At 39.5% G+C, this 27102-nt stretch overlaps 1 protein-coding gene across 1 annotated transcript in view; it reads left to right on the plus strand.

The window, feature by feature from the left end:
* LOC136857853 (protein TAPT1 homolog) overlaps positions 1-27102 on the plus strand; it is a 186628-nt gene that overhangs the window by 100778 nt on the left and 58748 nt on the right. Inside the window, exons 5-6 of the mRNA XM_067136837.2 lie at positions 1165-1300; positions 23585-23682. Of these exons, the coding sequence (XP_066992938.1) occupies positions 1165-1300; positions 23585-23682 (234 nt within the window). The remainder of the gene's footprint in view (positions 1-1164; positions 1301-23584; positions 23683-27102) is intronic.

Below are 27102 nucleotides of genomic sequence, written 5' to 3' on the forward strand. Positions count from 1 at the left end.
ATGACATATTGTCACCCAGATACCTCATTTACAATTAGTATGATGTTGTATGGTTCATTTATTTCCTAATTTTGAGAAAGATTGGAACATGAATAGGAACAGATAATAGGGTTAACAGAATGACAGATCAACATCGGAACAGGGAGCAGTAGAAAAGATGGGGACAAACATGAAAACGTGAAAGGACGATTTCAACTTCTTAGTATATCTTCAAATGGATATGCTCTCTTTTAAATCTGTGACATTCATTTCTTCTCAGTCCCCAGCAAGCTTGTTTCTGTTTCCGAGCTTCATGAGAAAGGTTGTCCAGCTCCACGGCTAAATGATTAGCATGCTGGCCTTTGCTCACACGGGTTCCGGGTTCGATTCTCGGCAGGGTCGGGAATTTTAACCATAATTGGTTAATTTTGCTGGCATGGGGGCTGGGTGTATGTGTCGTCTTCATCATTTCATCCTCATCATGATGCGCAGGTCGCCTACGGGTGTCAAATCAAAAGACCTGCAGCTGGCGAGCCGAACATGTCTTCGGACACTCCTGGCACTAAAAGCCATAGGCCATTTCATTTTTATCAGAAAGGTACACTTCAACTCTTATGAGGGGCCATCTTGGTAGATCTTCATTGTTCATGTAGGAGGTTTTGGATAAGAAGAAAGCCAACCCATTCTGTCCCTTTTCTCCTTTTGTGCTTGCCTTGTCTTTTACCACCTGCATTCATCTTTATATCTTTACCTTTTTTTTTTTTTTTTATCTTGTGCCTATGTACTTCTTATTCCACATTTCCCACATGAGGATTGAAGATCTCTCAAAATGACCCATCGGGGAATGTTGTAGCCTGTCCTCCTGAGGAAGCTAGCTGAGGGCTGAGAAGATATGTATGTCAAAGAGTTAGGAGCCTGTCTGTTTGAAGACAGCAGTGTATGGAGAAGTGGAGATTGTCCTTGGCCTTTTGTGTTTGCATGTTTGTCCTTTTTCTATTGTTCCCTTTTCTGTGTGTTTATCCTATGTGTGTTTGTGTTCGCGTTCCTATATTTCTGCATATGACTTATTTGTCACTTGTTTGTACCTTTCAATTCCTTACTCCCTAATTTATTTTATGTATTTGTCATGTTCTCACTCATTTCCTTTCTAGGATCTGTGTATGAAAATGTTATTTTAATTTACAGGTTGGAGACCGATTATTTTCAGCATTTGGCCAAGACACTATTGATGCACTCTTTTGGACAGCTACTGAACCTCGGGATCGTAAAAGAGAACATCTGGGTCTTGTAGCACATCTCTTCTTTGCTGTTGCCTATGTCCGTATCCTTTTATTATTACAACTGCTGATATGCATCTTGTAGAGCATTGTTTTCTAATCTCATTTATGTTCAGAGCAACCTTGAGAATGAGATTTATCATACTTGTTAAATACTGGAATGGATTTGTGTTTCTAATTGTTTAATTTTAAATTGCTGTATGATAGGAATGTGTTAAATTCATATTTATATATTTTTTAAACCTCCATTTCTGATGTGTGGAATAATTCACTGAGATAATATACTTAGTGTAGGTGGTAAGAATGGTAGGGGTAGACCCTGGTATGAATATGACAAGCAGATTAGAGCAAATGTAGGATACAGTTGTTAAGTAGAAATGGAAAGGTTAGCTCAGGATAGGATGATATGGAGAACTGTATCAAACCAGTCTATGAACTGATGACTCAAACAACAACAACAACAACAATATACATAAATACAATTTTTTCATATACATCAAAAGAAACACTTAATAAGATAAACTCACTGACATGTCAGTAAGGAATGAGGGAGCAACAGAAAGAGGTGATAAGGACAAACATGAAAATACCAAAGGACAAAGACAATCCCTGCATCTTCATGCACTGACATCTTTTATAAAGATGGGCTCTATCCTCATTAGTGACATTTAACCTTCTAAATGTATTTCTTCTTAGTACTCGACAAGCTTCTTTATGCCTCCCAGCTTCATCAGGAGGGCAGACATCAACACTCATTGAAGGACCATCTTAAGAGATCTGCAGTGTGATGTGGGAAGAATAGATGAGGTTAGCGGGATAAATACAGGAAAAGGAAAGCCACAAAAATGTAGAAGAATACAGGTGTTTTGTAATTCTTTTAATACAAGTTGTTTTATGTTACACCAACACAGATAAGTCTTATGGTGATGATGGGACAGGAAAGGGCTAGGAGTGGGAAGGAAGCGGCCTTGGCCTTAATAAGGGACAGCCCCAGCATTTGCCTCGTATGAAAATGGGGAAACCATGGAAAACTATCTTCAGGGCTGCTATCAATGGGGTTCGAACCCACTGTCTCCAGAATACTGGATACTGGCCGCACTTAAGCGACTGCAGCTATCGAGCTCGGTAATACAGGTGTTACACGACTTGGAATTCAGGTCATGAAAGCGAACAAACAAGTGACAAATCAAGTCATATGTAGAAAAATAGGAACATGAATGGAAACATTACCAATACAGTTTTTGTATAATCTTGGAATAGGAATACCTCAAATTGTAGAATGGGGTGCATAAAAATACCATAACCATTCGGTGCTGTCCGTCTCCATAGCGTAACAGGTAGTGTTATTAGTTGCCGTCCTCGGGGGCCCGGGTTCGATTCCTGGTACTGCCAGAAATTTAACAATGGCAGGCAGGCTGGTATGTGATTGAAATGGTACATGCAGCTCCCCTCCAGTGGGGTTCTGCCTTAAAAGAGCTGCACCTCCTCAGGATGAGGACACAAGTTTACTTTTGTCCGCCTCCGTAGTGTAATGGTTAGTGTTATTAGCTGCCGTCCTCGGGGGCCCAGGTTCGTTTCTCAGTACTGCCAGAAATTTAAGAATGGCAGGAGGGCTAATATGTGGTTGAAATGGTACGTGCAGCTCACCTCCATTGGGGGTGTGCCTGAAAAGAGCTGCACCACCTCGGGATAAGGACACGAGTTTACATTCTATGCTGATAATATTTTGTTGTTTTTATAAGATTATTGAGCTCCTGCATTAGATTATTACTTTCTGTTTTAATAGTTTTGCTGGGTTCAGTAGCTCAGATGGTAGAGCGTTCGCCTTCCGAGTTTAAGTTGGCGGGTTCGATCCTGGCTCAGCCTGGTGGTATTTGAAGATGCTCTAAAACATCAGCCTCATGTTGGCAGATTTACCAGCATGTAGAAGACTCCAGTGGAACAAAATTCTGGCACCCCAGTACCTCCAAAAACTGTAAAAGTAGTTAGTGGGACTTAAAACAAATAATATTAGTATTTTATAGTTTTACATTAGTTTTCATGTCATTGAGTGTTATTCTTGTGGTTCTTAAGGTTTTATAGATACCCTATTTTGCTCACTGGAAGAGATCATGTGTAATGGAGCTCCGCGATCATAACATCTTTTCTCGCGTTCTGTGTAGTGTTAGTGGGTATCAGGGAGTAATTGAGCATTTAATTGGTGCGGTGGTTGTGTGAACGTGTTATCTTAAGTGTCTAGAGCTTGTTTTAATTGATTTGAGGGCATAATTTTATTTCATCTTATTGCCCTAAGTACCTCCATGCTGGATTTTGCTACAATTGCTCCATAGATAAATTACTAAGAGTGTATTTTGGTTGCTAACCTTGCCCTAACAACCACCCACTTGCTAAATTATCTTGGTCTCCATAAATACTACCAACTAGATATATAACTCCACTCTTCCATTGAGGCGTTTCTAAGGCAACAGATCTTTGCCTACTGCTGGGAGCCATCTTGGTGGTCTGCGATAATACAATAATGGGAGTAAGATGCGTCGTTGCAGTCCTTCTAGCAACAATCACCACTCTATCATCCACTGAAGTGTGGTGATTACTATGGCATATATGGCATGCTGTACTGCTTGTAGCCATAGGACTGCAATCAGAGATAGTCAGCAACTAGAAAGACGCTCCTGGAGGATACCATCTTAATCTCCAAATGTCGAATAAGGTACAACTCCAACTACACCTGATTATGTCCATGAGGTCTAACAACCTCAGCAGTTTTTTTGGATCTCCAGTCGTCGTAGACTCTATGCCACTGGGCCAGCATCCCAAAACTGTTAAGGGCCGTGTGACTGTTGATGTGCACCAGCATTCCCACATAAAAAGATTTCACGCACAGGCGTCATTTGGAAAGCAACGTCATCTACTCAATATTAAAATCCTGCGGTGATCGGCAAGTTGCGACGGGGGCAGGATAGTGTAGTCTGGGAGCTCCTAGTGATGAGTCGGCACGTAGGCGGCGAGTGTGTGATCGCCGTTTTGCTCAAGGACAGACTGTAGAGCAATTCGTGTGCTACACCCATGACTGAGCAGTCCTATTTAGGATCCCCTCTGCTCACCCTGAATGGGGAGGGGGCTATAAAAGGTGCCCTAAACACAGGCAGTCTCACCTGACTGGATTACCGCGTTCAGTGGGTACACCAATTCGCGGTAGAAACAAAAGAAAGATTTGCAATTGAATATTCGTACTCTGATGGACACTAATGTAGATAACCGTCCAGAGCGACGTACAGCAATAATAAGTCGTGAGCTGAAGAAATACAACATTGATATCGCTGCTCTTAGTGAAACTAGGCACGCTGGAGAAGGACAACTCAAGGAACATGGCGGTGGCTATACATTTTTCTGGAAAGGAAAAGATGAAAACGAATTAAGAATTCATGGAGTAGGTTTTGCAATAAAGAATGAGCTCATTCACAATCTTGATGAGTTCCCATCTGGAATTAATGAAAGACTCATGACACTCCGCGTCTGAAACTCAAGAACAACCAGAGAGCTACGATAATTAGTGCATATGCCCCAACGCTGAAGTCAGAAGATGATCAAAAAGAAGCATTCTATAACCAACTTGATGAACTATCGAATGTACCCAAGTCAGATAAGCTTATTCTGCTGGGAGACTTTAATGCTCGGGTTGGCAGAGAATCATCACTTTGGCCTGGAACTATTGGTAAAGAGGGTGTAGGCAAAATCAACGCCAATGGAACACTTCTACTCACGAAGTGTTCTGAATATGATCTTGTCATTACAAATACACTCTTCCGCCAGAAGGATAGATTTAAAACAACATGGCAACATTCCAGATCAAAGCACTGGCACCTAATCGACTACATTATTGTCCGCGCCAGAGATAAGCGCGATGTTCATATAACCAAAGTTATGACCGGTGCTGATGATTGCTGGACCGACCACCGCTTAGTTCGATCTGTGATGGCTATACAGGTTCCTCCAAAACGGCGGATTCAGGGGAAAGCGATAAACATACATATACATACATTATCATTATAGACTGTTATGCCTTTCAGCGTTCAGTCTGCAAGCCTCTGAGAATTTACTAAACGTCGTCACAATCCTCGATTTGCAACTAGTGTTGTGGCTTCATTTAGTTCTATACCTCTTACCTTTAAATCGTTAGAAACAGAGTCTAACCATCGTCGTCTTGGTCTCCCTCTACTTCTCTTACCCTCCATAACAGAGTCCATTATTCTCCTAGGTAACCTATCCTCCTCCATTCGCCTCACATGACCCCACCACCGAAGCCGGTTTATGCGTACAGCTTCATCCATTGAGTTCATTCCTAAATTAGCCTTTATCTCCTCATTCCGAGTACCCTCCTGCCATTGTTCCCACCTGTTTGTACCAGCAATCATTCTTGCTACTTTCATGTCTGTTACTTCTAACTTATGAATAAGATATCCTGAGTCCACCCAGCTTTCGCTCCCATAAAGCAAAGTTGGTCTGAAAACAGACCGATGTAAAGATAGTTTCGTCTGGGAGCTGACTTCTTTCTTACAGAATACTGCTGATCGCAACTGTGAGCTCACTGCATTAGCTTTACTACACCTTGATTCAGTCTCACTTACTATATTGCCCCCATTTTTCCCGAGCTAAGCCCAGCCATCGAGCGAGAGATCCCAAGGTGGACCGTTCGATGGTTGGCTATCACTTTCTAGAGGCATTTAAGGGATGTTAAGGATTGATGACCAAGCAGGATAAAAAGAAATGTTAAAACAACACTCTGACATTTATTCACATAAGCAAACAATAAATGAAAATATTCTTACTAATATTTTGGTTTTACATAGAACTTCCATAATATTGGATTTCTTCCTCCTTATTTGGAGTAGCACATGTTCTTAATCTCCAGCCTTACTGTGCTGTAATGAAAACCAAAGAAAAATTAGGCCTCTTGCCTTTCCAAATCAAAATATTTGATTGAAAGAATTTAAATAAATTAACATAGAAGTCCATAAAATAATTAACAGCTGTCTTGCTAACGAGGGTTTTACAATAAATGTGTTCAAAGTTTTACCAATTCAAAGTAGTCTCAACACGTGGTTTTAAGATGTACTCAACTGAATTTATCATTTACAGTATTTAATATTAGCCAATGACACCAACATGAACTTCAGTAGAAAATGAAAATTGATTTCAAAATTCTCAAAAATAATGAATTATTATTTTGATTATTATTATTATTATTATTATTATTATTATTAATTTCTCATCATTTAATTAATCTATGTTTCACTGTCACACGATCGTGTTCTCATTAATTTTCCACAGCATCATTTACCTAATGATCGTCATTAGCATTCCAGAATAATTATTTTCAATTAATTATTAATGACTTATTTTCACCATAACTCAAAGTAATCATGCGGCTGACGACTTCTACTTCTGATCTTTGTATTTCATTTCCATTCAAATTAATCTTAAAATATTTCAAAGTTCAACTATAAATGTGTCAGAAATTTACATTATCCACGTGTGAGCTAGTTAAATAAATTTTATTTACAAATCGAGTGCCTTCGTAAAATAACGAGATGATCTTTCCTTTTAAATCTCGCTAATGAAGAAAATAAATCCCTTTTCTAGTCTTCCTCGACTTAAGTTGATCAAACTTTCCCTTAAGGGCATGAAAATTACTTCTTAAGGCAACACACAACGATGAGTGTAATCTGCGTCGCAGCAAGTGCACGACCAGATCAAATTAAATGGGACCAACATGACACAAGAGAAATATACATATTTACATGCACACACACATTCACACTAGGAAACACGTCTTTTATGTACATTATTTACATCAAATCCTGTTTTGGCAAGTTTATTCATGATTTTTACGATTGGTCAGGTTGTGTAATATCTAGCAGAAATAATCTGTGTACTGAAATTATCCTTCATTAATGGTGGCTAGTGATCGAAGTCATGGGTATCACTTGGTAGAAACACATTTCACATATCAACGTAAGTCCATCTAACTCTTGAAATTATAATGGAAGATTCTAGTAAAATCCATAAGCACTACCATCGTTTGGGCTACAGGTTGAAACTATCGCGAGCGTGAGCCTTAATCGTATTATTTTTATTCCCTACCTGTGAAATACACTCGCAACACGTGCTCCAATAATTATAATCTATCTTGCGCTCCCAATACACAAGAATAAGTCAAATATCATCATTAAATCTTCAATTGCTCAATTATACAACAAATATCCCTCAGGATTGGTCATATTCCAGACCCTTCATGAACAGAGCACATTCAATCTCACATATAAGGACTCTACAGTAATTTTATGGCTCACGAGCGTTTAATTCTGTTTTACCCGATCTTTAGTCAATATTATTATTATTTAAGTGATTATTACATCTACTGATCCTCGTGGAATATCATAAATTTAGATGACTTCATCATAAATACAACAAGTGATCATGAAAGACACTAGGTTCGACACTATTCACTCAAAATGTACATGTAAATTTCAGTCCAGTAACTTTCAACATTACAAGGAAAGTAGATTTATCGTGTGGTCAGTGATTATTAAGTATAAAGCTCCTAAGCATGGGAAATCATTCAAAGACAACCTACATGTCTACTCTAATAGATTCAAAATTTCACTCACACGTACCTAGTCTACCACGACACCTTAAGAAGTGGAAAAATGAAATATTTCTAACTACAACAAACTAATAGATCTACGACTTAAAGAAGAAAGACCTCTAGTTGTACAAAAGGTAAGACAGATAAATTGAATTAAAAAGGTACTCAAGTTTTAGATGGAGTTCGATTCCCGTCGACAGTCAATTATTCCAGCATTTTCCTCCGGTCAGTCTCCTTCCAATTACCAGATACGCCTCACATTTTTACAGCTCCATGGAGGCTCTGTAGCAGGTGTCCCTCGATGAAGTTATGTTGTCGGTAGTTGTGGAATTGTCCATCTTGAGGTGTTCAACTTCTAAGACGGCTTCCGTAGAACGCCGGTCACAAGCTGTAACTGAGATGACAAGATTAAGTATTTTGCACAAGCACACGTCGAATATTAATAGCTCGTCTACACAGTCACACTTGACTTGGTTCTTAAGGCGTTTTTTATTCCATAGGAATTCACTAATTTTCGCTAAATTCTAGCAGAACGGGCGTTGACTTGAACTGGAAATTACTTCTCCACGTGGTCCGATAACGTGGTGTCCCACACAGCAGCACAGCGAAGAATATTCAGGGTAAGAGCAGGATATTCAGAGAGAGCGATTTACTCGAAACAAGGCCTTTTTATCTTATCAGCCTGGGAGGTGTGATCTTCAACGAGAACGGTAATTGGCTGATGGTCTCATTTAATTGGCTCAGACTATTCCAGATTGTGAGTTGCGCACGTGCGGTGGTAGTCACGTGGTTTGCTCTGACCTTGGCACAGTCCTGGCATGTATCACCCCTCTGAACGACAAAAAAAAACTCGTTCTTAGCTCGCCACTACTCCCCAAATGACACGCTGCAGCTCCAAGCAGACAATAAAACTTTTACTTTCCACTTGTTGAAAATATTCATAATATTGCCAATTTTAACGGGGACAATATTACAATCCTGGGAGAACACACAACCTAAATACTTGAAATTATCGACCTGTTCTAGCTTTGTATCACCAATCTGACATTCAATTCTGTTGGATTTCTTACCTACTGACATCAATTTAGTCTTCGAGAGGCTAATTTTCATACCATACTCATTGCACCTATTTTCAAGTTCCAAAATGTTAGACTGCAGGCTTTCGGCACAGTCTGCCATTAAGACCAAGTCGTCAGCATTGGCCAGGCTGCTTACTACATTTCCACCTAACTGAATCCCTCCCTGCCATTTCATACCTTTCAGCATATGATCCATGTAAACTACAAACAGCAAAGGTGAAAGATTACAGCCTTGTCTAACTCCTGTAAGTACCCTGAACCAAGAACTCATTCTACCATCAATTCTCACTGAAGCCCAATTGTCAACATAAATGCCTTTGATTGATTTTAATAATCTACCTTTACTTCCATAGTCCCCCAGTATAGCGAACATCTTTTCCCTCGGTACCCTGTCATATGCTTTCTCTAGATCTACGAAACATAAACACAACTGCCTGTTCCTCTCGTAGCATTTTTCAATTACCTGGCGCATACTGAAAATCTGATCCTGACAGCCTCTCTGTGGTCTGAAACCACACTGGTTTTCATCCAACTTCCTCTCAACGACTGATCGCACCCTCCCTTCCAAGATGCCTGTGAATACTTTGCCTGGTATACTAATCAATGAGATACCTCTATAATTGTTGCAATCCTTCCTGTTCCCTTGCTTATAGATAGGGGCAATTACTGCTTTTGTCCAATCTGAAGGTACCTTACCAACACTCCACGCTAATTTGACTACTCTATGAAGCCATTTCATCCCTGCCTTCCCACTATACTTCACCATTTCAGGTCTAATTTCATCTATTCCTGCTGCCTTATGACAATGGAGTTTATTTACTATCCTTTCCACTTCCTCAAGCATAATTTCACCAACATCATTTTCCTCCTCCCCATGAGCTTGACTGTTTGCAACACCACCATGATGATTTCCTTTTACATTGAGAAGATGTTCAAAATATTCCCTCCACCTCTCCAGTGATTCCCTGGGATCTGTTATGAGTTCACCTGAATTACTCAAAACACTGTTCATTTCCTTTTTCCCTCCCTTCCTAAGATTCTTTATTACTGTCCAGAAAGGTTTCCCTGCTGCTTGACCTAGCCTTTCCAGGTTATTACCAAAATCTTCCCATGACTTCTTTTTGGATTCAACAACTATTTGTTTCGCTCTGTTTCTTTCATCTACGTACAAATCCCTGTCTGCCTCGGCCCTTGTTTGGAGCCATTTCTGATAAGCCTTCTTTTTACGTTTACAGGCAGCTCTCACTTCATCATTCCACCAAGATGTTCGCCTTTTCCCATCTTTACACACAGTTGTTCCTAGGCATTCCCTTGCTGTTTCTACTACAGCATCCCTGTATGCCACCCATTCACTTTCTATATCCTGAACCTGCTTACTGTCTACTGTTCGAAACTTCTCACTAATCATATCCGTGTACTTCTGTCTAATTTCCTCGTCCTGGAGATTTTCTACCCTTATTCGTTTGCAGATAGATTTCACTTTCTCTACCCTCGGCCTAGAGATACTTAGTTCATTACAGATCAGATAATGGTCTGTATCATCGAAAAATCCCCGAAAAACTCGTACATTCCTAAAAGATTTCCTGAATTCAAAGTCTGTTAAGATATAGTCTATTATGGATCTGGTACCCCTAGCCTCCCATGTGTAGCGGTGAATAGCCTTATGCTTGAAGAATGTATTCGTAACAGCTAAACCCATACTAGCACAGAAGTCCAGCAAACGCTTCCCATTCCCATTAGCTTCCATATCTTCCCCACATTTACCAATCACCCTTTCATATCCTTCAGTTCTATTTCCAACTCTCGCATTGAAATCGCCCATTAGCACTATTCTATCCTTGCTGTTGACCCTGACCACGATGTCACTCAATGCTTCATAAAACTTGTCAACTTCATCCTCATCTGCACCCTCACATGGTGAATACACGGACACAATTCTTGTCCTAATTCCTCCCACTGACAAATCTACCCACATCATTCGCTCACTTACGTGCCTAACAGAAACTGTGTTGCGTGCAATGGTATTCCTGATAAAGAGCCCTACCCCAGACTCTGCCCTTCCCTTTCTAACACCCGTCAAGTACACTTTATAATCTCCTATCTCTTCCTCCTTATCTCCCCTTACCCGAATATCACTTACTCCTAGCACATCCAGATGCATCCTCTTTGCTGACTCAGCAAGTTCTACCTTCTTTCTTCCATAAGCCCCATTAATATTGATAGCTCCCCATCGAATTCCATTTCGTTCGCCAAGTTGTTTCCAAGGAGTCCCTCGCCTGTCAAATGGGAGTGGGACTCCATTACTCCCATAGGTCCGAGGCTTGCTTAAAGTGTTCTGAGCTCGGTAAATTCATGAAGCTGGATGCTGCCCTACTTGCACATAGTCCAAGTGAGGATCTCTCCTCTAACGGGTTATGGACCACCGATGAATTGTGTAGTCCTAGCCGCCTGAGCACAAGGAGGGCCACGACTCAGAATATGTCCGAGATGCCCACTCCCATTCCATAGCAACTGGTATCCCGACTCTCAGGAGCACTTACTAGGCCACTCAGCCGTTGCCCATGGTTCACGAACTAGGACGTGACTACAGTAACCCACAAACATGAACCATGAGAAAGCGATAAAACACAAACTAAATACTGAACAACTTAGGAACAACAGTATCAAATCTGCCTATCAAGAACTATTGGCTGATAAACTTCCAAATGAATACCCAGAAGATATTGAGCAGCACTGGTCGTTATTACAATCAGCTATTATAGCAGCTGGCAAAGAAGCAGTTTGTGTTAATAAGAAGAAACATCAGGATTGGTTTGACGAGAACGACAAAGCAATATGTGACCTAATTGATGAAAAGCGGAAAGCCTACAACGTGTGGCAAAATGATCCAAATTCATTTCCCAAGAAACATAGATATCAACAACTCAAAACGGAAGTGCAGAAGAGATGCAGGATGATCAAGAATGAATGGTGGATAGGTAAATCAAGGGAAATGGAGAATTTAATCGCCTCCAACAACACTAGTGCCTTCTTCAGTGCTACCAAAGCAATTTATGGTCCCTCTACCAAAGGTCTTAATTGTCTAAAATCCAAAGACGGTACTGAAGTTCTTAAAGACCCTGACTCGATAGCTTCCCGGTGGAAATAACATTTTCAAGACCTCCTGAACAGAAACTCACATGTCGAGGAAGATGTGTTTGCTGATATTCCACAACAGCCAATTCAAGATCACTTATGTGAAGTCCCTTCTATTCAAGAAATTGAGAAGGCCATTCATCAGCTGAAGAATAAAAAGGCACCCGGACAAGATGGAATTCCAGCCAAGCTCTTCAAGGAGGGTGGTCCTTTGCTAATTCACCATACACACATGTTGATTGTGAAAATATGGAACATGGGAACAATCCCTGCTGATCTACGGGATGCTTCCATTATCACTATCTTCAAGAAAGGGGTAAGACTCTGTGTAACTATTATAGAGGAATATCATTACTCTCTGTTGCAGGAAAAATTCTTGCTAGAGTATTGTCTAATAGTCTACTGCCATTGACTGAAATGTGCCTACCAGAAACTGAGTGTGGTTTCAGGCCAAACAGAAGTACAATTGATATGATTTTCAGTGCAAGGCAAGTGCAGGAAAAGTCTAGAGAGCAAAACCAACCCTTGTACATGGCTTTTATCGATCTTGTCAAGGCGTTTGATTCTGTTAATCGAGAAGCTCTATGGAGAATTCTAGCTCTGATCGGATGTCCAAACAAATACATACAGATACTCAGACTGCTACACGACGGCATGTTTGCTACTGTTCTTTGTAATACAAAACCAGGAGACCCTTTCCGTATTTCTACTGGAGTAAAGCAAGGTTGTGTAATTGCTCCAACATTGTTCTCACTATTTGTTGGAACTATACTACACCTTGTGGTTGATAAACTGCCATCAGGAGTAGAACTTCTGTATAGAACTGATGGAAATCTGTTTAATATTAACAGACTGCGAGCTAAGACCAAGGTGTCAGTTATAGAGCTTCAGTACGCAGATGACAATGTTATCTTAGCCAACACAGAGGAAGATCTGCAATCAATCCCCAATGCTTTTAATCAAGCATATGAAAGTATTGGACTGGAAATTAATATTGATAAGACTAAGATCCTTTACCAGCCGGCACCTAATTCCAATAAGAGAACTCCAACTATTACAATCAATGGCCAGTCTCTGCAAAATATAAATCATTTTCCTTACCTTGGAAGCCATCTCTCGACATGTGCAAACATTGATGCAGAAATCCAATATCGTTTAAGATGCACTAGTGCGGCTTTCGGTCGTCTCCTAAGAAGAGTGTTTGACAATCATGATATCAGTGTGAGAACCAAACTGTACGTTTACAATGCTGTTGTAATTCCTACTCTTATCTATGGTTGCAAGACCTGGACAACCTACAGGAGAAACATAAAATGCCTGGAAAAAATATCATTAACGATGCTTATGGAGAATACTGAAAGTTAAATGGCAAGATCGTCGAACGAACATTAGCATCCTCGAGGAAGCCAACGCTACAAGCATAGAGGCAATGGTAGTCAGGCATCAGCTACGCTGGGCTGGTCATATCGTCCGCATGCCAGATACACGCCTCCCAAAGAAATTATTGTACTCCCAACTAAAGAATGGCCAGCGTAACCATGGAGGGCAGCTGAAACGATATAAGAATATTCTAAAGTATAATCTTAAAAGATGTCATATTGATACGATCAACTGGGAAACTACAGCCGAGGATAGGCCCAAATGGCGTAGCATTGTATACAATGGGGTTGAACATCTAGAAAAAGATAGAAGATTAGAAGCTGAGAGGAGGAACCGCAGGAAAGAATGACCGAATGCGAGGGGTGGCATTCTTGCACAACCATCTGCTACAACTCCTAGTGTGTGCTGTCACTGCAATAAAATCTGTGCATCCAGAATCGGTCTGTTCAGCCATCTGAGACGACACAATTAATGTGTCCAAATGACATTGTATTTATATACTACATATTCGTTGATGAATAAATGCCTATGATGAAGGTTTTATAGTGTAATTTTGCAAGATTTAGAAACTATCCATATTGAGTCTCCCTGTTAATGTCTTTGCCATGGATTCTTGAATTGCATATTTTGATTGGTATGGTGGTCTCAAGCAGATTTATTTGGTTTATCAGTGCTGGTGAGGGTCTATAATTATGTATTTTGTATAATATATCCGTTCTGTAACATAACCCATTTATTTTATTTATTTGTGTCAGAAGTACAAAATATTAAACATGAAAACATTAACAAAAGATGCATGAAACGGCCACAAGTATACAAATATGTGTTCTTCAAGTGACTTCAAACAGTTCCCACCCAAAACTTAGCCACTTTGAGAACACTTGAATTAGCTTGAGTCATATCACTCATTGTACATCTGGATGGGCAGAACAGATAACATAAGAGATGTTGTGATGTTTGAAATTCGCCACAATCACCTAGAACTGTCTTGGTCGGAAAATGCCATTTATATAAGTTGTCCCTTGTTCTTGCAACTTCAGCTCGCAGTCTGTTCAGATACTTCCAGATTGGCCAGTTCTCTGTGTAGCCAGGAGGGAGAGATTGCTTCGGTTCCATCCATTCAGACGAATTACTAGTTCTCCCCTTCCACATGGTAACTCGTGCTTTTGCAGCTGTGCCTTGTAACGGTTGAGAAGTTGATAGGAAGCTCTTTCTTGATTTTAATCTCCTTTCAGCAGATTGATATCCATAGTGTGGGTGTGAGGTCATAGTAGATGATTTTCTCCTTTCATTGTTGGCAGCCTGTTCTCTTGTGATATCAGATGGAGCAATCCCAGCCAGATAGTTCACTTCATTGATGGGAGTTGATCTCATACAACCTGAAATAATCCTGCAACGCTTGTTTAAGGCAACGTCAACCTGTTTTGCATGGGCTGACTTATACCACACAGAACAGGCATGTTCTTCTGCTGAATAGTGTAAGGCCAGTGCTGTTGTTTTAACGTTTGGGGATGGGTGCCCCAGTTAGTTCCTGCCAGTTTCTGGAGGAGGCAGTTCCTCATAGAAATCTTCTGCTCCAGCTTAAGGCATTGCTCCTCGTATGTAAGTGTACGGTCCAAGGTGACCCCTAGATATCTAGGATGGAAACAGTAAACCAATAACGTACCATTTCAGAATACTTCAAGTTTCCGATTAGCTTGTATATGTTTCAGGTGAAAAGCACATGTGTGAGTCATAGTAAGGTTGTGTATGAGTTGGTTCCTTTCATAGTAAGTACCAAGCTCTTCTAGAGCACGACTGAACGTATGTTCTACGACCTCAAATTGTTGTTCTGATTGTGAAACAAGAGCAAAGTCTTCAGCGTAAATGAAGCTATGATAGTCATAGTACAGGAGTTATTTATAAGTAATTTTTTTAAAATCAGCTGAGTGATTTTGTATATTTCCACCAATATTCTCTGTCCATACTTTAAGCACCCCTTTCCAATGAATTCTTAGGGAGATGAAGTAATAACTATTTGCAGACTATATTGTGGTTGACACAAGTGTAATAGACTGATATAACTTGAAAACAGTATTCTTTAACCCTTGGGTAAATAATGCCAATATCGTGCTCAAATTATTATTATTATTATTATTATTATTATTATTATTATTATTATTATTATTATTATTATTATTATTATTATTGTTGTTGTTGTTGTTGTTGTTGTTGTTGTTGTTGTTGTTGTTGTTATTTGTGAGGTATGGCTATGAATTGTTTACATCCATTTAGTATTAGTATTGTTCTTATTTATGTATTATTATGTACAGACGATCGTATTATTTGTGTGGTTATGTCATGAAACATCTACTGTATATATATTAACGAGTTTATTTAATGTAAGAACACGTAATTAATAGTATATAATTTATTATTATCTGTATATATGATGTATAATCCACTGCAATATTGTGCAACACACTGTAATATCTGGAATAATGTATCTTTGACACTAGATAATTGTAGAAAGTTCTTTACATTATAACTAGGCTATTGGGCACTCTAGAATTTGCGAGGAAAATATATTGTGTCGTATTTTTCTAGAAGCCTGGGCAGGCAACATAAATAAAGAGACAGTCTTGTGAGTGAGAGTTGAGTTGTTTTTGTGAACTCGTGGTGTGCTTATGTCGACATGCTCCAGTAGCAGTCAACTGTTTCAAGATGGCAGTCTTCTTCTGATTCTTCATGTAGTCCTTTATTTTATAATGGTAATTTATTAGTTTGTGTGTACAGAATTCATGAAAACAATTGTAAATAAAACAGTGTACACGTGATAACAATTTGTGTGCTCCTGTGTGTATACATGGTCTGCGGAACGAACAGCAAAGAAGTACAAGAACAACTTGATACACTAAATGAGACATTGAAAAGTATGGTATGAAAATCAGCTCAGAGAAAAGCAATACCATGGTGATATCAAGAGGAGAAACACAAAGGAAAGGCATTGTGAAAGTTGGCGGTCAAAACCGTGAAATTGTTCACAGTTTCAAATACCTAGGGAGTAAATTAAATTAAAATAATTTTCTTTATCATTAACACTATGGATATAATATTGCCGGTTATTACTGACTTATTTAATGCATGCGTCTCCCGTGGTTATTTTCCGACAAAGTGGAAAGATGCACAAGTTGTCCCAGTTCCAAAAATGTCGCCAGCTAATGTAGCATCTGACTTTCGTCCTGTATGCATTCTTTCAGCACTGTCTAAAGCTCTAGAAAAATTGATCTATAGCCAACTTGAACAATACCTGGAAAAATATTCTCTGCGTGATCCCCTCCAATCTGGTTTCAAGAAAGGACATAGCACAGGGACGGCACTACTAAGAATTACAGACGACGTTAGACGAGCTATAGATGAGCGGAAAGTGACTATACTTATTTTACTTGACTTCTGTAGTGCATTTGACACGTAAATATTGACATATTATTAGCGAGACTACAATGATTTAATCTGAGCCCCTCTGCTATTCAGCTCTTTGCTTCATATCTCATCAGTCGGCGACAACGTGTTGTCATAAACGGCATGACCCCGGACTGGAAGACGAAGCAAACGGGTGTCCCACAGGGATCTGTGCTCTTCTGTTTACTCTATATATCAACGATATATCTTCTCAGTTCAGTAACTGTATCATTTATATGCAGATGATCTACAAATATATTATCACTGTAAAGCTGTTGATATTGAGTTTGGAATTCATCAGATGAATTCTATTTTAAATCTGATTAGCTCCTATTCTAATAACTGTTTATTAATTAATCCTAAAAAGACACAAGCTATTATAATAGGGCAACAAAGGCACTTAAATATCCTTAATAAGATATTAAATGGTAGTTTCGGGGAAGACCTAAAATTTAATTCTCAAATATGTATATTATTAGTGGTCGTATCGATACATACTACATAACCAAAGTTATATAGAATTAAATTTCCGACCATTTGCTTTGTGGTGTAGCTATACCATTTCAGAAGTGGGTAAAAAATTTGGGATTATCATAAGTGACACACTAGATTGGAGTGAGCACATAACAAGCATCTGTAGGAAAATTCACTCCTCACTTCACCCTCTCAAAACTCGCCAATCACTTCTTCCACTAAGCATGAAAATTAAACTTGTCCAGACCCTTATATTTCCCATACTTAATTATTGTGATATTGTAATGATAGATGCCACCATGGAACAACCATTAAAATTACAGAGGGCAATGAACTCATGGATTAGGTTTATATTTTCAATTAAATTTTCAACTCATATCTCCCCCTATTATGAAATTCTCTCCTGGTTAAAAATTGATAAACTACGACATCTTCACATTGCAACTCTCATATTTCGTCTGTTGAATTAATCTGAACCCCAGTATTTATCCTCAAAGTTTAATTTACTCTCCTTCTCTCATGAACATAACACACGATCGACTACTACACTCTTTATTCCTGTGCATCGCTCATCTTCATTTAACTGCTCCTTTCAAGTGTCTGGTGCAAGGCTATGGAATTCTCTTCCAGTCAATGTTAGAAATTGCACTTCTTTAGCTTCTTTCAAGCGGTCTTGCCGAGATTACCTTTCTATACATATAAAATAAGAGTTTTGTCTGTACATTGCCCAGAATTTGAAAAAAATGGTATTTCTGTCTGTCTGTCTGTCTGTATGTATGTATGTATGTATGTATGTACGTATGTACACGCATCACGAGAAAACAGCTGAAGAGAATTTCATAAAAATCGGCATGTATAATAAGTCGCTACAATCTAATCCATAAATAATTTTATTCACGTTGATAGAAATGGTAGTTTAGGGGAAGGCCTAAAATTTAATTTTCAAATATTTATGTTATTAGTGGTCCTATCTTAATAAACAGTGGTATGAGAATTCGGAGAATAAGTCGCTACATTCTAGGCTATAAATAATTTTATTCATGCTGAGTGAAATGGTAGTTAAAAACTGGTATACAAAGTCGGAGAATGAGTCACTACAATCTAGACTATAAATAATTTTATACACGCTGAACGAAATGGTAGTTTCGGGGAAGGCCTAAAATTTAATTCTCAAATATGTATATTATTAGTGGTCGTATCGATACATACTACATAACCAAAGTTATATAGAATTAAATTTCCGACCATTTATGTCTTATACATTTTTTCCGTACCGGCTATAATAACACAGATATTCATGAATTTGTATTTTTGTTGCTAAGTTCATATCGGCACCGAGCCACGGGAAAATGGGTTAACATAATCGGTATATAGAGTCGGGGAATAAGAAACTACAGCCTAAGATATAAACAATTTTATTCACCCTGGATGAAATTGTAGTATAGGGGAAGGCGCCTAAAATTTAATTTTTAAATGCCTATGTTATTGATCCTATCAAAAAGTAATACATAACAAAAGTTACAGAGAATACAATTTCCGATCATTTATGTTTTATTCAGTTTTACCGTACTGACTATTATAAGAGTGGTATTTCAGAGTCAGAAGAAAACTAAATGTGAAGGCCTACAATATCGAAAGCGCATAACATTGATCAACAATAACATTACATTGACCATTGTTTGTTGCGATGTTCTTTGGCTCTTATGGTGCCCTCAACTCCGATAGATGGTATTACTGTTGCGTACCGAGTATAACAGCCTGACTGAATGCGGGAAATAGCTGTGGAGTTAGAAAACTTTTATTCTTTAGCATGTCATTTCTCTGGTTCATACATTGTCTGATACTGCTGGTACGTAACACACTGGTTCATCATAGTATTCCAGCTATTCGATCCCTACCCTGACGTGCTGTTTTGAATGACCAATGTGCACATTTGGCAGGGGCTCACTTAGTGATAGTAGTATGACCTGGTCTAGAATTACCATTTAGGCCTATTCCAAATTATAGCACTACAATTCACTAAATAATTCAAAATTCAACCCGTAAAAGAGCCATTTCTTAAGAAAAGCATAAGACGCCCTAATATCACAGAGTGGAAAGAAAACTAAATGGGAAGGCCTACAATACAGAAAGCTCATGACATTGATCAACAATAACATTACACTGACCTTTGTTGGGATGTGCTTTGTGTCCCTGTTGCAACTCATCTCTGATAGATGGGGTTACTGCTGTATACCGAGTTTAAAAAAATTTCCTTTACGTCGCACCGACACAGATAGGTCTTCGACGATGGGATAGGAAAACGGCTGGGGGTGGAAAGGAAGCGGCTCTAGCGTTAATTACGGTACATCCTCAGCATTTGCGTGGTATGAAAATGGGAGACCACAAAACCATCTTCAGAGCTGTCAACAGGGTGTTCGAACCCACTACCTCCCGGATGCAAGCTCACAGCTGCGCTCCCCTAACCGCATGGCGAACTCACCCGGTCGTACCGAGTATAACAGCCTGCCTGTATATTGGCGGGAAGTAGATGAGGAGTTGGACAACTTTCTTATGTAGCATGCCATTCCCCTGGTTCATAAATTTTCTGATATTACTGGTACGTAACCCACTGGTTCATCATAGCATTCGAGCTATTCAATCCCTACTCTGAGACACTGATTGGAATGAGCAGTGTCCATATTTAACGGAATAATGGCAGAGGAGTGTACACGGCTGTCTGCGTTCTGGTCATTCCAGCACTGGAACTTTGGACGGTTAGATCGGCACCGTAGTACTGTTCATTAAAGTGAGAAAATGTGCGGGTTTTCATTTGATCCAGTATTTTGTAAGATTACATTACTTTTAATTACTACATTCCTACTGAAGTTTTTGTGATTGTCTAAGTTGACTTCAGTTAGGAAAACCACGAAGACAGTTTTTCTGAGAATCCCGTAGCGAAGCCACAGATGTGCCAGTGCCCTCTTTCTTTATAAGTGTCTGACAAACAGAGTAGATTGCTCAACATTACTGGAGCTGATTCCATTACATGTTCCTCGTCACAATACTAGGCAAAGGTATATTTTTCATCTGCCTAAAGTGAGAACTGTGGCTCAGGCTAACTCATGGCTTGTGAGGGCACTAACATCACTGAATGAGGTGGGTGAATCAGTGGACCTTTTTCACTTACCCCTGTCTAAAATCAGACATGCTCTAATGACCTCATGAATGTAAGGCCCTTTATGTAAGATATGTAAATATGTAAATGTTACTAGATGTAGGAGTAGTTTAATAATGCCAATTATTTAAGGAGATTGAGTTTTATTTATTTATTTAATTTATTTAAGGTTTTGTAAATATGCGTATGAAAAGGTCTCTAGATTTAGTTTGAACTTCGTTATTATTTTAGGAAATTAGTGTTATTTACTTAAGGTGTATTTGTTGTATATTATGTTTTATTGAATCATCTTTAATTGTGAAAATAACCTGTTGATGATAAATAAATCTATTTTATTCACATTGGAGCTTTTTTTTTTTTTTTTGCTAGGGGCTTTACGTCGCACCGACACAGATAGGTCTTATGGCGACGATGGGATAGGAAAGGCCTAGGAGTTGGAAGGAAGCGGCCGTGGCCTTAATTAAGGTACAGCCCCAGCATTTGCCTGGTGTGAAAATGGGAAACCACGGAAAACCATTTTCAGGGCTGCCGATAGTGGGATTCGAACCTACTATCTCCCGGATGCAAGCTCACAGCCGCGCGCCTCTACACGCACGGCCAACTCGCCCGGTCATTGGAGCTTTTAAATCAATACATTTGAGTTAATTTCTTCTTTTTCTTCTCCCAGAACTTTCTCATCCTCTCCGATCTGGAAGCCCTTTGTGTATCCAATATAGTATATTGTTTCCATTCCACTGTTTTTAGTTTGAGACTTATGCTTTTGTTCTTCAAAATCCTCTTCTCTTTTCTGTCTTTGATTTGTTGCCGAGTTATACCTAATTCTTCCAAATCATCCTGAACTTCTTTGAACCAATTATTATTGATTTTATTTTTCAGAAAGTAATCAAATAGTTGTTTCAGTATCCTGGTGTCTGGTAATCTTGATACGTGACAGAAAAAGGGAATTCTTCTTTTATGCATTGTAGATATTATTGATTCACATTCACGATAGACAGTGTTGTTAGGCAACAATCTCCACTGTCCATCAACTTGGTATTTTTTATTAATAATTCTTCTAAGAATTCTTCTATCAGTTTTCTGTAATTTGTCTGTTGTAGATTTTACATTTAATTTGAATAAAGTTTCACTAGCATACGTTGCCTCTGGTTTAACTATGGAATTATAGTGTTTCAGCTTAGCGTTTATCGAAAGAGATTTTTTTTTATTTTATAGGTTGGCCAGGTAAGTCTTTGTGCTTGTTTAAATTTAGTTGTTCTGTGTTCTATTGCTTCTTTTTCATTTGTGTTCCATGTTATTATTTCCCCAAGATATTTGAATTTCTGAACAATTTTAATCTCTTTTATTACTGTTCAGTTGAATAACTGGTAAATTAACTTTAAAAGTTGGCATCATTTCTGTTTTTTCAAATGAAATTTGTAATCCCATTTTTTAGCTATAATTTCCAGTTGTTCAATTTGTTTCACAAAAGCAAGGCAGTTGAGTTTAATATTTCTACCGATCTTGATAGTTGGTTGGCATTTCTTGTTCCATTCACGCATAACCTTCTCCAATGCACAATTAAATAACAATGGTGAAAGTCCGTCTCCTTGTTGAAGTCCAGTTCTTACAGTGAATGATTCTGATAATTCACCTCTAAATTTAACTTTTGCTTTCATATTTTTAAAAGTCATACTAATGAAGTTAACAAGTTTTTGGTGTAAGCCAAATTCTTTAAGGCTTTTTAATAATGATTCACGATGAATACTGTCGTATGCTTTTTTTAAATCTACAAACGTGATGACCAGACCCTTACTTAGAACTCTTTGGTGCTTCATTATCCATTTTAAACTAGTGATTTGATCTGGACAGCTTCTACCTGGTTGAAATCCTCCCTGATATTCTCCAAGTTCTTGGTCGAGTTGTTCTTGGATTCTTGTGTATATAATCTTAGATAAAATCTTGTATGTAATATCAAGCAAGGATATCCCCCGATAATTATTTGGATCGGAGTGATCACCTTTCTTATGCAGCGGGTGGATTATTGCTGTATTCCATTCCTCGGGAAGCTTCTCCATGTTCCAAATATCAATGCTGTATTTATGTAGGTTTTGAATAGTCTGATCATTAGCATTCTTCCATATTTCTGCTACTATTTGATTCTTCTTCTTATTCTTCTTCTATCTGGACAGTGGCAAGTGAGGAGGAGAGTAGAATTGAAGCCATCAAAATAAGCAAGGAGATTGAGAAACAATGATGCGAGAAAGGAGGTTAGAATGGAAAATCTAAATCAGAGCATTGATAGGAGAAAACTAAGGTTATTTGGACATGTAAAGAGGATGGAAGAGAAAAGAATACCATAACAGATGATGGAGATGAAGTTTTGAGGGAAGAGAGCATGGTTCGATTCAATAAAGAGGAGTGCAAGAAGAAGAAACCTGGACTGGTACAAACTAGTGGAAAGAGAGAGGAAGATGAAGTGTCATAAATGCCCTGACTTGGCAGGAGCTGGGTAAGCAAAAAAGAGGATAGCTAATTCTGGAGAATAACCTCAAACTATGTCAACTAACACAAGCAATGCTGTGGTTTGTAGCTTATGTGGATTCAAGTTTACTGCATGTGGATTTAGCATATACCTAGCTAGAGCCCATAGATCTTCTAAAGATCACTTAAAAGATGTAGTTACTTACTCCAAACATTTAACCACGTTGTACATGAATGTCTACTCTGCTCGTATTAAGGATCATTTAGTAGATGTTCCAACACGTTTGACCCAGCGGCTGAATGAACAAGATGTGCAGTTGTTGACTACAGCTAAATCATGTCTTTTTCTAACCATGTGTCAACCCCTTGCTGATTAATTACTATTCAGTGGCTTCTTTTATATTTATACTGTAATTTAATGTTAATTGTTAATTTAATTTTATGTTTATTTTCCATGTATGCCATTTGCTAAATAATAAGTGCCTAGGTCCTACATTAAGTTTAACAGATTGTTGCAATTTGTTGTGTTCAGGATTTTCCTTAATTTTTTCAGTCTTGCACAGCTTGCTTGTGTTATTTCAGGCAACAACACTTAACGTTGCCATCAATTCTAACAATAAAGCTCTTCTTACCATTATGATGTCTAATAATGTAAGTATATGAACAACATATCTTTGTATACAAATATGAATATTACCCAAAATTTGTGTCTTGGAGACATCCATAGCAATTTCCAGTGTTTCATTTTGAGTTTTATCAGGTGGTGGTAGTGGTGGTGGTTATTGGTTTAAGAGGAAGTGTAACTGGGCAACCATCCTCTAATTTTGAGTTATCATATTGCTTTGTACCAGTTCAGTAACACATGTTCAGTCTACACTGACTTGGCAAATGTCATGGGATAGTCACTAATAGTGTGTGGGGCCTCCTCTGGCCCTGCGAACTGCAGTGAGACACCGTGGAAGTGAGTCGACAAGTCTATGGTAGTCCTCTGGACGCAGCTGACACCAAATCGTTTGCAGCGCGGCCGCCAATGCTGGTTTGTTCATGGGTGCAGGATCCATGGCATGGAGCCTGCGTTCCAGGATAACCCAGATATGCTTGATAGGGTTCATATCGGGGCTCCTGGGTGGCCGTGGCGGTCATTGGACCTCCGCTGCTTGTTCCTGGAACCATTCCCGGGCGACGTGGGAGCGATGTGGCGGCGCGTTATCATCTTGAAACACCGCAGAACCGTCTGGGCGCTGGAAGGCGAAAAATGGGTGGAAATGGTCTCCGAGCAGCTCAGCATACCACGTACCATTCATAGTCTCTTCCAGAACAACTAGGGGGCTCATTCCATACCAGGAAAATGCACCCCAGACCATAACAGACACACCAGCGCCCTGGACGACACCTTCGAGGCAGTCGGGATCCATCGCTTCATGTGGTCTGTGCCATACACGATGTCTTCCATCGGCATGGTGCAGTTGAAATTGTGATTCGTCCGACCATATCACGTTACGCCATTGTTCCAGTGTCCATCCCTGGTGACTGACGACAAATGCGCATCGTTGTGCCCGATGACGTTGGGTTAACAGTGGCACCCGTGTGCGGCACCGGCTCCCATACCCCCTAGAACCCATGTTCCTATGGATTGTCCACTGGGAGACGTGTCTAGCACGGCCTGTGTTGAATTGAGCTGTGATTTGTTATTCGGTTGTCTTTCTGTCACTATTGACAATCCGTCTCAGATGTCGCCTGTCACGGTCATCGAGGGTGGCTGGACGGCTGGTCGTTCGTGTGTTGTGGACGGTGACACCCGCATTCAACCATTCATGATACACCCTGGACACGGTTGATTGTGTGAAGCCGAATTCCCGCACCACTTCCGAAATCGCACTTCCCATCCGTTGGGCACCGACCACCATACCCCATTCGAACAGTGTCAGTTCACGACGACGTTCCATGTTACACCTGTCACATGCACAGCCACTGCTCACAAGGTCTCCTATACAACTGCCGCTGGCACAGGGGACGTGTGGTGCGCAGACAACACACCTGCGCATCAGTGATCCGCTATCACATGACATTTGCTCAGTCACTGTACTTTTTCCTAGGCTTCATTAAGGGTTAGAATCAGCATTTATGGAATCGTCCTATACACACTTTTGACTCTGAATGTGAAGTGGCAAGTCTCAGTTGAAACTATAGTGTTTTGTGATTGAAGCTGTCAGTTTCATCCTCCAAAGGAACATTGTCACTTTCTGCTGCTTGTGATTTTCTGCTTGAACTGTTGAGAGAACGTTGTGTTGTGGAGTTAACATAGTTTTAGTTGCTGAAAAACTCCTACATGCAGAGCCATCATGTTGTATTCACTGACTGGCTTGATCGCATGTATTATTTGTTGGCGTAATGGGTTTATTTCGGAGTTCAAAATGAACTCTACAGCCTGTATTTATATCCATGAACGAATATACTAAATATTGGCTGAATACCCAGGAGAATCATATTGACCATCTCTTGGTTAATGAAATGGGTTTGGCATTGCTTTTCAAACAATCAATAACCGTAGTCCTTTCTTGATCCCAAGCATCCTCCAGGATCGAACCAGTTACTCTATGAATAATTATATCCTATACAGTTCGTGACCTCATATGTAAAATATTGGACTTGCGGTATGAACAAAAAGACTCGAACAGAATGCTGGACAACCATACTGTTGATGCTATTTGGACATTTCCTTCTGGTTTCTTTCCTTCCATTGGTTGAGGATACCAACCTACTTCATTAACACAATCGCAGAGTGTTTTTACGCACAACATAGTACTGGATATGATACTTAATAGCGTAGTGAATTTCACCAATAAGCACTGATCCTCCGGATATTACCCAATTTATTCCTTCACTTAAATACAAGGCTTCTACATGGTTATAATACAAACAGCTTCAAGACACCATGATGAATAGTCTCTTCTGTTGCCAACCTTAACATTTAAAAAAAGCACAAGTTTACCATATCTGTCCAAAACTTCCCAAATCTTGTCCATCCTGCCTTCCTTGATGTATCAAGATCAACTACTCATCTGTGGGAAATGGTACTAATTTACTCAAGAAACATTTAAAAGTCCCACTGGAAGTTTTAACATTCACTGCATGCACAAGTTCATCACTACCAGGGTAGGTTTTGACCACAAGAGCTATCTTCCACTGCAGAAGTAGAATGTTCTCATTTTTCAGGAACACGATAGAACCAACAGGAACATTGGGTTGCACAGTTTTCCATTTTTGATGTTGCTGAAGGCTGCTGAGGTAGCTGGTGGACCATCTCTTCCATATATTCTGTAAGAAATACTGTAGCTTCTCCCATCTCCTTAGCTGGGACAGAGAGATATTGTTTAAGTCTAGCTCCGCAAAAGGAAACAAATGGGGAACCAATTGGGAAATGTCCAGGTGTTAAGAGGAGAGGGCCCTCAGGACTGCTGAACAACACAGTTAAAGGCATCGAATTGAAACAAGCTTCTATCTGACATGGCAAGATACTTAACTCATCATAGGTAAGTACACGTGCACCCAGTGTGCACCTGAGGTGATATTTCAAACACTTAATGTTTGATTCCCAGAGGCCTCAAAATGTTGAGAACCTGAAGGTATAAAATGTCACTTGAACTGTTCGCTAGGTGCAAAGTTGTCCAAGTCTTCCTTGAATGATACAGAAGATAACAGTTTGTGAAGCTCATGTATGTATGTATGTATGTATGTATGTATGTATGTATGTATGTATGTATGTTGGGTATTCAGCCCGAAGGCTGGTTTGATCCTCTGCAGCTCCGCCAACAGCTGTCATAAATAGCCTAGGCGTCACTGAAGAGGCGTACTAGGGAAATGAGGAGTGAGGTAGTTTCCCGTTGCTTTCCTCACCGAGCCAGCCGCTGATATTACATATCAGTCTGCCAAGCCCACTGAAATGCATGCACCAACCGACCCTATGAGCGATATCTTCATACCATTCATAACAGGGACTGGCTGCATAAGCAATGGTATTACTAGCATCACTCATACCTCAGTCACTTTCATAGTCAAAGCCAAGGATGA

Source organism: Anabrus simplex, chromosome 1 (assembly GCF_040414725.1).
Source record: "Anabrus simplex isolate iqAnaSimp1 chromosome 1, ASM4041472v1, whole genome shotgun sequence".
NCBI classification, from domain to species: domain Eukaryota; kingdom Metazoa; phylum Arthropoda; class Insecta; order Orthoptera; family Tettigoniidae; genus Anabrus; species Anabrus simplex.